At 38.3% G+C, this 13,883-nt stretch overlaps 1 protein-coding gene across 1 annotated transcript; it reads left to right on the top strand.

The window, feature by feature from the left end:
- The first annotated feature begins 889 nt into the window (after positions 1 to 889).
- DLX3 (distal-less homeobox 3) lies at positions 890 to 13,118 on the top strand. The gene is made up of 3 exons (XM_026669525.2): positions 890 to 1,412; positions 3,797 to 3,987; positions 11,856 to 13,118. Exons 1-3 carry the CDS (start codon positions 1,082 to 1,084, stop codon positions 12,201 to 12,203), a joined length of 870 nt encoding a protein of 289 aa, XP_026525310.1. The 5' UTR covers positions 890 to 1,081; the 3' UTR covers positions 12,204 to 13,118.
- The last annotated feature ends 765 nt before the right edge of the window (positions 13,119 to 13,883 follow it).

Genomic DNA, 13,883 nt, shown 5'->3' with positions numbered 1-13,883 from the left:
ATAAAGTATAATATTATGCGGCCCAGCCTCACCCAGACTCTGCCTCCAGCGGCCCCCAGGTAAATTGTGTTTGTGACCCCTGATCTAAGGAGATGATTAAGAAATGGGGAAACATGTTTCTCAAGATCCAATTTTAAAAGTTTATTATGACGGAAGTCCTCTAGAACCCAGCAAATAATTAAATTGTATTCCATTGCTCTTAACAGAATGTAGTGAAATATAATTTTAACTTTTTAAAAATCTATTTGCTTTTGTTGGGGTGGGGGCTAATGAAGATTTATACAGTGCTTCCCAAATGAATAATTGTTGCATAATCAAGTGTTAAGGAGATGCAAAAGAACGGCTATTTTACTTGTTTTTTAAAAAGAAATAATGCCCTATTTGTGCGTGTGTTTGTGTGATTTTAGAAACCCCAGACAGGTTTTCTGGAAGCAGGTCCCCCACAAATAAAATATATTTATCAGTTCCTAAATCTGAAATGCACCTTAAAGTGGATGAACAAAATATGCTTCTCAGCACACCCACGAGTTAATTTCCCCATTTCTTTCCCCGTTTCAATATATACTTCCCCCAGCCATCCTGTTAAATCCTTTTCCCCAAATAAAGAGGGGAGATGAAGAAAACCCCCCACTTCTGGCATCTGGCTCCCTCAAGCAGTTCCGAGTTCTCAGGAGAAGGAGAAAGAGGTGCTTACAAGGGTAGTGGTGGGAGCGTAGTTATTTTCTAATCCATACTTTTTTTAAAGTATAGAGAGATAGAAAGAGACAGAGCGAGGGAGGGGAAGAGCATGTTTTGCCTTGAAGGCAATATTTCTGGAGCCAATCGGAATGTAGCATCCACCCTTCTCTTAATTAGAGGGTTTAAGCAAGCTTGCGCGGTTGGATTTCTTACACATTTTCTCTAGAGGACGGCAATCGTTAGAGCAGCGGCGGCCGAAGCAGCAACTGATACTATTCCTGGAACCATGGCTGAGTAAGACTACTCAACAGGACGTGAAGGTGGAAAAGATTTGCTCCAGTTAGTTAGTTCTTTGGTTTTCTGCGTCAAGCCGTGGACCTTCCGTTCGCGAGCTTTTCTCATCATGAGTGGACCCTTTGATAAGAAGATTAGCAGCATTTTGACTGACATTTCCAGCTCAATCAGTTGCCATGCGGGCACCAAAGATTCCCCTACGCTTCCTGAATCGTCCATCACCGACGTGGGATATTACAGCACCCCACACACTCAGCATGAATATTACCCCAGCCAGCCTTATACTCAGCCTATGAATCCCTATGCATACCACCCCCAATTTAACTTCAATGGGATGGGGGCGACGGGGACCTACTCCCCTAAATCTGACTATGCTTACAGCACTTCATATAGACAATATGGACCTTTCCGGGATCAGCAGCTACCCAGTCAAGAAACAGGTAACGAAAGTTTTGAAAAGTCCAGAGTATGTGAGTTTGAGTGGATAACTCTGTTTTGGGGTTCAGGGAGATTAAATAGCTTGGAATCTATTGGAATGTTCTTCCAACTCTGTTGGAGATATTTCAAACAATGGGGTACGAATATGTGAATGAGTATATGTGAGAGAGATATTGCCTTGCCAGAAAGTATTGTCCTAGTGGAAAGAAATGAATTTAACTGAGTCCCTCTTACATTTGAGACACACAAACTTTTCTGCCACTAACCATTACATTCTTGGATGGGATTCTATTCTTCCTTCAGAGTTTTGTGCTTTATATATAAAACATAGGCACAATCCACCACTCACTTGTAAAAGGCAATTAAGGCACAACTGAAATCATTTTTCCTCCTTTTTTTTTCTTCCCCCATTCAGATTCTGCCACCAAAAAAAAAAAAAAAAATACTTTTACAATTGGAAACTTGAATTTGTGGAGTTATGAAATTCAGCAATAGGAAGTTTGGGGCTCCACATCTTTTTCCCCCCTTCCAGAGTGGAGATTCTCAGTTCTTCAGAGGACTGATTGATCCCTTGTGGTTCAAGATCGGTGCTCAAACAGCCTTTCTCCCCCTTTCCCTTTAACTATTTTTTTTTCCTGGGTGCACATTTTTTTCCAGTTTTGTGTGCTAGTTCATGGCTACTCTTTAATTTACAAAGTGCAAATGCTATTGTTGCAACAATACCTTAAATTCCATCTTTTGTTTAAGGGGAGGGGTTGAATTTTTTTTCTTAAAGAAAAAATAATGCTAAGCCTGAAACTTTTTTTCCTGAGACAAAAAAATAATCCAGTTTCCCCTTCTCCTTAAAAAAAAACAAAAACCCCACATTTTTTCTAAAACAGTATTTTACCAAATGTGCTAATTTTTTTAGTAGCTTGTTTCTCTCCCACACAGACCTGTGATGTGTATAAAACTTGTTATTTTGCTGGTTAAAATCTTGATATCAACACCCACAATTTGGTACCTGTAAGGACATCTGTTTATTTTTATGAATTAAAAAACTGGGAAAGGAGTAACATAAAAATTGGAAACGTAAAGACAAAATACACAACTGCGAAAATAATGGTGTAAAGATGAAAATGATAGAATTCTATCTTTAAAGAGAACTAGCATGTAGATTTTGGCTACAACCATCTGAGGCCTATAACTTACGCCCCCATTCCCCACAAATATTTCAGGAAGGGAATACGGGGTTGTGTGGTTCCAATGTAACTGGACAATGCTTCCTGCCAAAGAGGGAAAAAAAAAACCACATCAAATACATCCAGTGAGACAGAAAATAAATTGTTAAAAAAAAAATAAAGCTAGGTCAAAACGGAAGCATGGAGAAGTCCATTTCTGAGATAGAAAGCTTAAGACAGAGCAAAGCAGTAGGCTGTATCCTGCAATTGAACTCTGACTTGGTCCTTTAAAAAAAAAAAAGAACAAAAAAAAGGGTAGGGAGAGAAAGGACAGCCTAAAAGAAAAATGAATTGGAGGAAAAATAATAAAAAGCAGGGGTGGGGGCGGGAGAGACATTGAGCAAAAGAAGGAAAGAATAAAAAGTTTAATCAATTTTCAGAAATCCTTTTTTTAAAAATGGAATTCCACCTTGTCCTAATTGTTCAGTAAATTGAATAGTAGAACCTCTGAACTTTAGTTTATTCTGACTTACACCAACAAGCAAGCAATGATATGATTCAAACTAGCTCCATACAAACTACGAAACAGCTGCTCTTTGATAAGAGTTACACATGAGTAAATTCCACTGAGAGGAGGGAGGCTTAGTTTTAATGTATTTGCTCAGCACACCTCCTGCAGAATCCTTTGCATAGTCCTTTAAGACCCTCTTTCATCCTTGGTCTGACTTTCGATAGAAGAGAGAAGTAATAGCTAGGAATGTGCAGGTTAAAGTGATAATGCAGAGGCAGATGCTGGCTGCATTTCAGCATCTTGTTTTACTTAATAAGTGTGTAGAAAAAGATAATAGGGAGGTAAACAGCAAGTTCTTGAAATTATTGGAAGGACAGATTGTCTTGCCTGAGATTGCTGGTAATTGATAGAAATAATAGATGTCTCCTTGAAAAGAGCAAAAGTTACAATTCCAGGAGAATTATAGTAAATTATTTTTAATATAGGGTTTGTTCTTTTGTCATATAAATCAAATTATCCTTGACCTATCCAGCAGATTAGTGGCTGAGAATTAGTATTCCTCTGCTGGAACAAAGCATGGATTCTACAGCTGGAATACATATTTTATCAAAGGTTTAGAAACCAGCAGTACTTTCTTTTTCAGTGTCACTACAATACTTTCTTCTGCTATTTGGATTCTCTCTCCTAGAGTATTTCTTTTGTCTCACTTTTGCAGCTTCAGTGAAGGAAGAACCTGAACCTGAAGTGCGAATGGTCAATGGAAAACCCAAAAAAATCCGAAAGCCTCGCACAATTTACTCTAGCTACCAGCTGGCAGCTTTGCAAAGGCGATTCCAAAAGGCACAGTACCTGGCATTGCCAGAGAGGGCAGAGTTGGCTGCACAACTTGGACTAACACAGACACAGGTAAAACTTTAGAAACTGGAAGGAAGGCTGATCACAAGACAGAAAAAGTATGTGTGCAGTTTTGTTTAGCCTTTCACCTTTGAACGTGAGGGTAAAGAAATGTACATCATTGCAATGCCAACAAAATTTCAAAATGCAATACTTTAGACCTTGAAAATTAGTAAAAATCCACAGTGTGTTTTGAAAAAGGAAAAGATCAAATTAAATAAAAAAAAAACCTCCAAGGTTGACAATTAATGCTCTGTCTAACCTTGTTATTTTTAAAAAATTATTTCATAATCATTTGGGGTTTACAGATTGGTTGAATTAAAATCAGTTCACTAGTGTCTAGTTATTAAAATTCCTCCAATCTATCCATTCTTCTCTTTTCATTATATTTTGTAAATGATTTTTCCATATTTGTTTTCTCACTTCTTTAAATAGGTCACTTTATATGTGTGTACATATGGGTTAAAAAAACAAGAGAGTCTACTGTTTTTCAGGACTGTTAACCATTTATGGTAGATAGCTTTTTGCATGCTGAGAAGTTAAAAATGTGTGGATTCTGCCTAAACACAGTATTGACTTAGGATGAAGAGGATCACAGAAATGAGGTGGTGAGTTCCTCTGTTGTCATATGATGACAGTTCTAATTAGAGAAAGCATGAGATGCCATCGACACAAAATGTAATAATAGAACCACAGTAAGCAAGCTGGGACAGAACAAAGATGGGAAGGAGTGAAGTCATTTTTCTCTGTCCTTTTAGTCCTGTAGCCTACTTGTATCTGGATGAGACCCAAAGATCCAGAATGGTATGCTGACTAGCCAGAGAGGCGGAGGAGCATTGCTGCAGGAAACATGTGGGTGGGGCAAGGCAACCTCCAGTATGTGTTTTGGCAGGTTCCCCCTTTTTTCCTCCTGAAGCTAACTGAGCTTAGGCCAAGAGAATTGATGACTCCAAGAAGGAAGTTGGCTTGAGTGGAAAAAGAATTCATTGTTAGTCTTTAGACGAACATCAGTGGGCCAACTGGTTATTGTGGGCCTTGCTGAGTCTAAAGGTTGCTAGTTGCCATTTGACAGAAGGAACAATATTCCATGTACTATGTTTTTATTTACTATAGATACACGTTTCTTTAAAAAAAAAAACAAGTCCTCTGAAAAGGGGTCTCAAACTCACATTTTGCAAAGTAGGAACTATGGTTGAAAGACAGTTAAGATGCAGAAAAAGATGACTTCACTTTTCAGAGCTGTGCTGAAGAGGGAATTTTAGGAAGTCCTCATTTCTATGCAAGCTCCACTTGCTGAATTTCCATCTCCTTGCTTAGCTGTGAATGGTGAGAAGACACGTTCTTCTTCACTGCCTCCTCTCTGCCTGGGAAACAACTCACCAAAGTGCAGGTCAAGCTGAGAAAAGGGATTCTTGTTCAAAAAAGATTCTTGTTCAAATCTCCCTTTTCTCAGCTCAGGAACCCCCCAGATCTTCTGGACTTCAGTTTCTAGTTTCTCTAGCAGGTCTTATTGGTACAGACATTGCCCCCGCCTTCTTTTTTTTAAAATAAAAATAGAAGCCATAGAGCTATTACACCATGAATTAAATTTACTGATTTGAGTGGTATTTCATCTTTTTTTTTTTATTGCCTCAGAGCAAAGTTACAATCTTTTGCAAAATGATTTGGGACCAATTAAGATGCAGAAGAGTTCTGGGAAATCATGAATGGATACATGAGTCTGCAGTTTTAGTACACTTACCTTGGAGCCTAGCTACTCAAAGTTAGTGGGATGTATTTCCAAACAACCATGGATAAGATCTGTTAGACTGAAAATATTTCTAAAGTTCTTCATTTTGTTTGATAAGAGCTAAAGCAATGAGGTAATATATACATGGAAGCAAACGCTGCCTTTAACCTGAGGGTGGGATTTTTTTTTTTTTAAAAAAAGTTTCAATTGGTGACTTAGCTGTGTATTCATTTGGTTAATTTATATGTTAGTATATTGTGAGAACTCAGAAAATGGATTAATTGAATACCGAAGCACTATGCATAAACGTAGCCACTAGGCACCCAAGTTTTCACTATAATTATAAATGTTTTTAAAATACATAAATACCTTCTTGCAACATCCAGTGGAGTAATAAAGCAAGATGCATCTTTCACTGTTCCCATTGGCTTTATTCAAGGATACACTGAACTATAAATGGTTTGTACTGATTAAGTTTACATGACTACATTGTCAATTTTATTTTAGCTTGACGTGTTGTAAGAGCTCAAGCTATTTGTCTTGGCTATATAGCCAATTTGTAATCCAGAGAAAATTAATGGTTTATCTAAAGATAGCAATGGGAAACAAAGATTTAGACAACCCATCAAATATCTAAGGCAGACTAGACAGCTTAGATTTGTTGGGAAGGTTTTGGATTCAACATTAGGCTACTATCCTTTTATCAAAATGTTTCCTTTCATTTATCCTAATGTTCAGTCGACTAATTCAAAATGAAGCCAAAAGAAAACGGGAAGAACAAAAGGAACAACAGCATACACTATCCCCAAACAAACTCTTATATTTTCACCAGTAGCCCTTGATGCTGTATGTGAGGTTGTATGGCCCTAGAGTGAAATAGGAGTGCAAGTTTAGGAGTTTAGTAAAAAGGCTAAAACTAAATGGATCTGAAAATTCCCTTTAATAAATGAATAAATATATATGAGGCTAGAGACATATCATATCTTGCCTCCAAAAATTCAGGCAACCATGAGAGGGCAGCAAAGAGATACAAGAAAGCTTACTGCCATCTAGTAGTCATCCAGATCAATGCAGCCTAGATATGTTTACATAAAAGAAAAAGAAAACTAATAAACAAGGCTGGATTGCCAAAAAGTAACTTCTTAGACAGGGATGAAATCAGGGTAAAATATACTTTTTATTGTCAGGGCTTAACTTTTAATCAGAATGCCATAAAACAATAATGTAAAAGTTATAATACAATTTTAAAAATTTGTTTTTTAAAAAAAACCTAATCTGATCTATCCTTACTAGATTCTTCAATCTTAGAATCTACAAAATTATATGAAAAGTATCACCTATAACAAGGATGCCTTTTTCACCATTCATTTTTTGCGGATTCTTCTCAGATAACTTGAACTAAATGGTCATCTTAGGTTTTAAATATTTAACACATTTCTATAAAAAATCCATATGAGTAATATGTGTTTCTTTAGTTCAATAGTTATCTAGCAAAGATCCTCAAAGTAAAATATTAGATTTTTGGCCCATTCTGAGTTCTGGATATGTTTGTTTGAAATTATTTTAGATAATGTACTTTGCACTGCATTATTGGATTGATATAATCATTAGCTGGATCTGGACATAGTCATGGCCAACAGACCTTTTGAAAGGAATAAGACTTAGGTTTAATCACAGCTTATTGGAGTTCCATTTATTGCAATGGGATCTACTCTAAACATGATCTGATCTGGATCTCATTCCCTATGTTTAGTGACCTTGTTCCCAAGTAAGTATGAAGAGGACCATAGCCTTCCTTTAAATCAATGTTTTTCAAACTTTAAGATTGCAACTTCCCCTTTGGGGTATGTACCCACAATATATTTCCATCATTTTAGAAATGTCCAAAGCACTCTTCTGTTGAGCCAGTGTTTCTCAATCTTGGCAACTTTCAGATGTGTAGACTTCAACTTCAGCTCCCAGGATTCCCCAGCCAGCATGGTCTCCAGCAAAGCAGAACCCCCTAACCAGCAAAGTCTACACATCTTAAAAGTTGCCAAGTTAAAGAACACAAATTTAGAGGATTAGGAGATAAGGTCACTTGAGACTTTCAAGAAGAGATTGGACTGCCATTTTTCAGAAATGGTGTAGGGTCTCCTGCTTGGGCAGGGGGTTGGACTAGATCAGGGGTCCCCAACCGCCGGTCCGCGGACCGGTACCGGGCCGCGGAACAAGCCTTACCGGGCCGCTGGTTGCTGGGCGCCGCCATCTTTTTGGTAAAAAAGCAATTTTTCAAATCAAAAAGATGGCGGCGCCAGCGCTTCCGGTGAGCTTTTCCGGGAAAGCCATTTCTACCCGAAAAAGCTCACCGAGCGCTGAGCGCCGCCATTTTGATGAAAAATCACTTCCGTGACGTCACCGAAAGTGATTTTTCGTCAAAAAGATGGCGGCGCCCAGCTGACGCCGGAACCGGGCCGCGGCGCCCAGCTGACGCCGGAACCGGGCCGCGGCGTCGAAAAGGTTGGGGATCCCTGGACTAGATGACCTACAAGGTCCCTTCCAACTCTGATTATCTGTTTGAAACTTCCTAACAGTGAGAACAATTTTATTTTAAATCTTGGAAAGTTCCTTCTAGATCAGAGATCAAGGTTTTTGGGCTACTCATTTGACTTTTTCTCATTAGTAGTAGCCACCATGGTCAACATCAGGATTGGTTGGAATCATAGAACAACATAAGAAATTCTCAAGGTATCATTTTAATATAGGGTATTGATAAATTGGTAGGTATGTCCCCAAAAAGAAAAAAACAAAACCTCCTGAATAATCCTTGTATAAACTGAAGGAATCTTCTCTCCTGCAGAAGCTTCCCAAAATATAAATATAAAAATATTTTTCCTTAGTTCTTGCTCGTATAGTTTAATTTGGCAGTGGCTGACATTTGCAGATTAATTCAAAGGCCATAACATACTTAGGCTATGAGAATGACTTTTTCTTTTCTCAATCATAATTCAGAAAAAGGGGCATATTAGGATGGTTCCCAAAGTAGAAAGGTATCTTTTATCATAAGCTTAGATTTTAAGCAAACCGAGCTTCAATTCTGTAGAGATGTTACAACTTAATAAATGTGAGGAAAACTATACTCTTTGGACTCCTATTAAAATATTCTGGCCTTTTGCCAAATGCTCACTCACACTGCTCAATGCGATATTCCAAAACATCATGTGTGATTGGTGATACACACACACACACACACCCAACCAAGTTAGCTTCCTCTGTTTCAGCTCCCACATTCAGACATGAAGCTATCTTGTGTGTCATCCTCTCCCACAAGCCTTCCCTCCTTAAGCAGGTCACGAGGGGCTGGTAAAGAAGCTGGACTGGAATGCGGAGCCAGCCAAGCACCCTGAGGAAAACAAGGCTGCTTAATTGCTTTGATCTAAATTAAGGGAGCAAGTTGGCGTGCTTCCGGATTCTGATAGGTCAAGAGCATAGCATAGTGGTGGCAACCTGACACATCGAAAATTGCACCCAACAAAATGCTCTCGGGGTGTACAGATGAGTTTTTGTTCCTACAAACACAGACTGCCCCATGACAGTCAGGAAGGAATTTTCCCCTAGGGTCACCATGGTCACTGACCCAAGTTTTTTTCGTTAGACTTTTTTTTTCAAGGGTGGTGGTGGTAGGAGGTGGCCTGATGCTTTGCTCATATGTCTGAATCATCTGAAGTTTTTCCCATACAGGATGGGTTTTGTTCATGTTGAGTATGAGGTAGCCATATGATTGTCAAAGCAAGAATTTCCTCCCTTCCCTGGGTGACCACCAGAGACAAATTGCATTTTTTTCCACGCTTAGCTTGCTTGAATCATTTTACACAATGTTGCATTAAATGTATGGTATCTACTATTTGCCTAAATACATTGTCTAGTGTGAATTTCATAACCCAACCCATAATTCCCGAGGTATTAGAATATACTTACAGCCATCTATAACAAATGAGATATAATCTTTCACTTTGGTATAACTGGACTTTTTTGGTTTATTCCTTGAAAATGGTTTGCTTCTCATCCAAGAAGCTTCTTCAGTTCTGGATGAGAAGTGAATAAACTAAGAAAGTCCAGCTGACTTTTGGAAAGGCACCGAAGAATTCCCCAAACTTCACTGGTCAGAGCTTTTTGCTAGCAACAAATACTTCACACCTTCATACACGGTGGTGTTTTTTGGAAAGTATCACCAAGATGCACAGGCTTCGAATTTCTGATGTGTCTTAATTAAAATACATCACTATATACTATGGAAGTCTCATCACTTCCATCCTAGTTTGGTAGGAATTTTTCTAAGGTCAGATTTTAGAAAATGAAAGAAATACCGAGAATGTAGTTTTCTTTGGACATGAGGGGGAGCTCTTTCTTTAATCTTGTAGATTTGAATGATATCCTTGAGTCTTATCAGTTGTCCTTCCACTTCTTCTTTAGCATTTTCCCTTCTGTTTTTTCTTTTCTTTTTTTACTATCTGACATTCATACATACTTGCATATGTTCACCATAGTTGCTGCCTTTGTATATTTTATCACCCTCTAAAATGGAATACTAATGGAAGAATCATCTATTAATTGCAGTTCCTTTACTAAAAAATATTCTGACACATTGTACTTTTCCACCTTGAGCAGAAATAGATTTGATGCACTTTACTAGAATTAAAAAGGTCCAGAAACACCTTTTCCCTTTTGTTTGGGGTTTTGATAGTTGAAGTCCAGACATATAAAAAGTATGACACTGGAGATTGTTCCTCTGTTATCAACAATTTGTAATGATTTTGGATTATTTCAGATTAAATCATATGGTCTGTTCTTGTGAGTTCACAATCCTATCCTATTGCAGGTTAAAGAATTATTAGCCAGTCAAGATAGCTGCATTTTAATTGATTGCTCAGAATAAAAAAATGCCAATTCCAAAACAATAGCAATAGCACTTAGACTTATATACTGCTTCACAGTGCTTTGCAACCCTCTCTGGGCTGTTTTACGGAATCAGGATATTGTGCCCAACAGTCTGGGTCCTCATTTTACCAACCTCAAGGCTAAGTCAACCTTGAACCAGTGAGAATCAAACTGCTGAATTGCTGGCAGTCGGCAGTCAGCAGAATTAGCCTGCAATACTACATTCATAGCACTGTGCCACCATGGCTCTTCCATTGATTACTAACAGCAGAGAGATTTCTCCTGCCCACAGAAGAAAAATGGATGTTTCTCAATTAAACAAAACAGATGTCCCCAAGTCTTCCTGCTTCCTTGTTTTGATTAGGAAGAGTTTCTGTCTCTACTATGTTTGATCCTTTATTCTTTCTTCCTACCTGCCACCCACTTTCTTTTGTTTTACTGATACTCTTTCTCTAGAGTGGGATGTAGATGGAGTCACACAACTCTACAGTAGTATTGGAAAGATTTCCAGCCAGCTAGGCCAGTATTCCAGCCCTGCCCTAAATTTCATCATGACAGTCTTCCCAATCCCAATGTTTAGCATCCTTGAAAGACTTGTAAAACCTTTTGAGCAAGCTTTTGTCACCTGACATTTTTTGCAATGAGCCACAGTTCCCTGCTTCTATTAATACAATGATTGATAGACCATTTTTAGAAACTGACTTGTAGTCCCACTTTTCAAAAGGAAAGGGGGATATGCTTATTTTCTTCTACACATTCCTAGAAAGAGTTTAAAGCAGAGATTGCTATTACCCCTGTGATTTACTCTCACAAACTTTCTGCATTTTAGAGTTAGATTGAGGAATAGTAATTAGATTCACTGTTTATGCTAAGCCAAAACTAAACAAAACAAAATGTTGCCTTGCCTCTCTACAGTCAGGCATAGTTGTAGTTCATGGTTTAATACAATATGTGAATCCATATCAGATCTTTGAACTATCTAATCCAGCCTTTCCAAGAAAATATCTGAAAATGCCAGGATTTGAGCCCATTATCTGTTGCATGAAAAGTCTTGAATCCACTGAGCCACAGACCTCTCCTTGAACTGGACAAATAATACTTTTCCTTGTGTTGATGGAGGAAATGCGGAGCTCTATTTTTGGTGGGGAAAGGACTGGCTTAGAATAGAATAGAATAGAATAGAATAGACCACAGCCTATTCTGCAAATTAAATAATGTTCTCTTTTTCTTGCAGGTGAAAATTTGGTTCCAGAATCGTAGATCAAAGTTTAAGAAATTGTACAAAAATGGAGAGGTCCCCTTGGAACACAGCCCAAATAACAGTGACTCCATGGCTTGTAATTCTCCACCATCTCCTGCCCTCTGGGACAGTAATACTCATAATAACCCAGCCAGCAGGAGCCAAATCCCCCAGCCACTCTCTTATAACTCTACCCCAAGCTACCTGGAAGATCATAATTCTTGGTTCCAGCATCAAAATCTGAACGGGCCTCACTTACAACAACAGGGACCTCCGCCCACTTCTGGCTCTATGCATCACCCATCTCCAGGGCCTCCTCCCAATCCTGGAGCAGTTTATTAACCTCCTTTCCCTCCTCAATGAAACCAGTGGAGCAGGAAAAATGGAATGAGGGAGACAGAGAGAGAGAATCAAACAGAAGGCAACAAGTTAAAACCCTTTGATATGTTTCACAGGACATGTACACATTCCATCTCATCTCAGGAACAAGTGAATTGCAACAGGGCTAAGACATTAGGGGAGACCCTTGGGGGAGGGGGTTTAAAGAAATGTGAAAGGGAGAGAAACTACTTGCAGCCCATGTTGTGTTTCAATCAAATTGATTTCATCAAGAGAACTCTGTTACCCACTTCTTGGATGATTTCTCTCTGGGTTAATTGTTCCCAATCTCCACTATCATCTGGGTGGCTCTCAGCATGGTTAAAGAAGAGCTGCATGGAAAAGGAGAAAAGGAGGGGAAAATATCCTTTTTTCCTTTTATGTATTTTGGTTTTGCTTTGTTCTATTTGTTGGTGACCTCCCCAAGCAGAGTGGTTTTGAGAGGTATCAACTTCATGTGTCTTCTGAAAGATTGTCTTCTGATTGGCTGCAAATAACAATCAGTTATTGATGCCTAAGACAGGAATAGCCTTGAACTGTTACTTAGCCATGCAGTTGGGAATGGGAACAATGTAAGCTATCCAACTCTTCCTCATTTTACACACCATCTGGGAAATACTGTCCTACTGAAAATTATAGCAATGTTCTACACAATGAAAGGGAGAGATAGACGTCAACAACTATTAATGTGATAGATTTTGTAATCTCTTTAGGATTAAATTCACTTCATAGTCAGGTAGATGTTGTATCAAAGTGGTCAGTATACAGTAGTGCTACTGGCTAGCACAGAAAAAGGCTGTGGGAACCCGGAAAAAAACAATACTGACCTTACCCATGTTTATTCTGAATTTATACTGAATGCACTCTTTATTGCCGATTAAAAAAGAAAAAAAAAAAAGAAAAAGTAAACTTTTGTACTGGTTTTTCATCTGGTGATGGAAAAGAAAAAAGTGTTCTCAGTTCTATACTACCTCCGGTTAATAGTCTTGTCTTGAGTTTTTAGGTAGATATTTCACACCATAAAAATAAATGAAGAATTCCAATACACAAGGGAACAAAAAAACAAACTGATCTCCTTTATAATTCTCAGCACATACTGTTAAACCAAGGGTTTTTGACAATTTTTTAAAAATAAACTCTAGTAGCCTGATTTACTTAACATTAAATCACAACTCATGGTTAACAAACCAGAATTCCTGGCTTCATTTAACATGCTAAACCAGAGCCTAAAATATAGCAAAGTGACAGTTTTTAAGTGAGTTTTGCCTCATTTTAAGACCTTTCTTCCCACACTTGTTAAGTGAATTACTGCACTTGTTAAGTTAGTAACAACTAAAACAGGTGTAAGATGAATATGGCTTCCCCATTGAGTTTTCTTGTCAGAAGGTTGCAAAAAATGAGCACATAACCCCAGGATATTACAATCATCACCACTATGACTTAGCTGCCGAACACACAAATTCTGATCATGTGACCATGGGGATGCTGTGTGAAAAACAGTCATAAGTCCCCTTTTTCAGTGCCATTGTAACTTTGAATAGTCGCTAAATGAAAGAAGTGTAAGTCAAGGACTACCTGCATGGGGTCACACAATACATGGTGTAACTATGCTTTGCCCAATGGGTTCATACAATATAGTAAATA

The sequence above is a fragment of the Notechis scutatus genome, chromosome Z (assembly GCF_049901735.1).
Source record: "Notechis scutatus isolate UNSWTSFEM ecotype Mainland chromosome Z, rNotScu1.2, whole genome shotgun sequence".
NCBI classification, from domain to species: Eukaryota; Metazoa; Chordata; class Lepidosauria; order Squamata; family Elapidae; genus Notechis; species Notechis scutatus.
This window is presented reverse-complemented; position numbering and strand designations above follow the sequence as displayed.

Excerpts from the sequence above, each read along its gene's own strand:
- DLX3 (XM_026669525.2), top strand. The coding sequence starts at position 1,082 with ATGAGTGGACCCTTTGATAAGAAGATTAGCAGCATTTTGACTGACATT. Across the intron at positions 1,413-3,796 it reads GCTACCCAGTCAAGAAACAG|CTTCAGTGAAGGAAGAACCT; the intron begins GTAACGAAAGTT and ends TCACTTTTGCAG. Across the intron at positions 3,988-11,855 it reads TTGGACTAACACAGACACAG|GTGAAAATTTGGTTCCAGAA; the intron begins GTAAAACTTTAG and ends TTTTTCTTGCAG.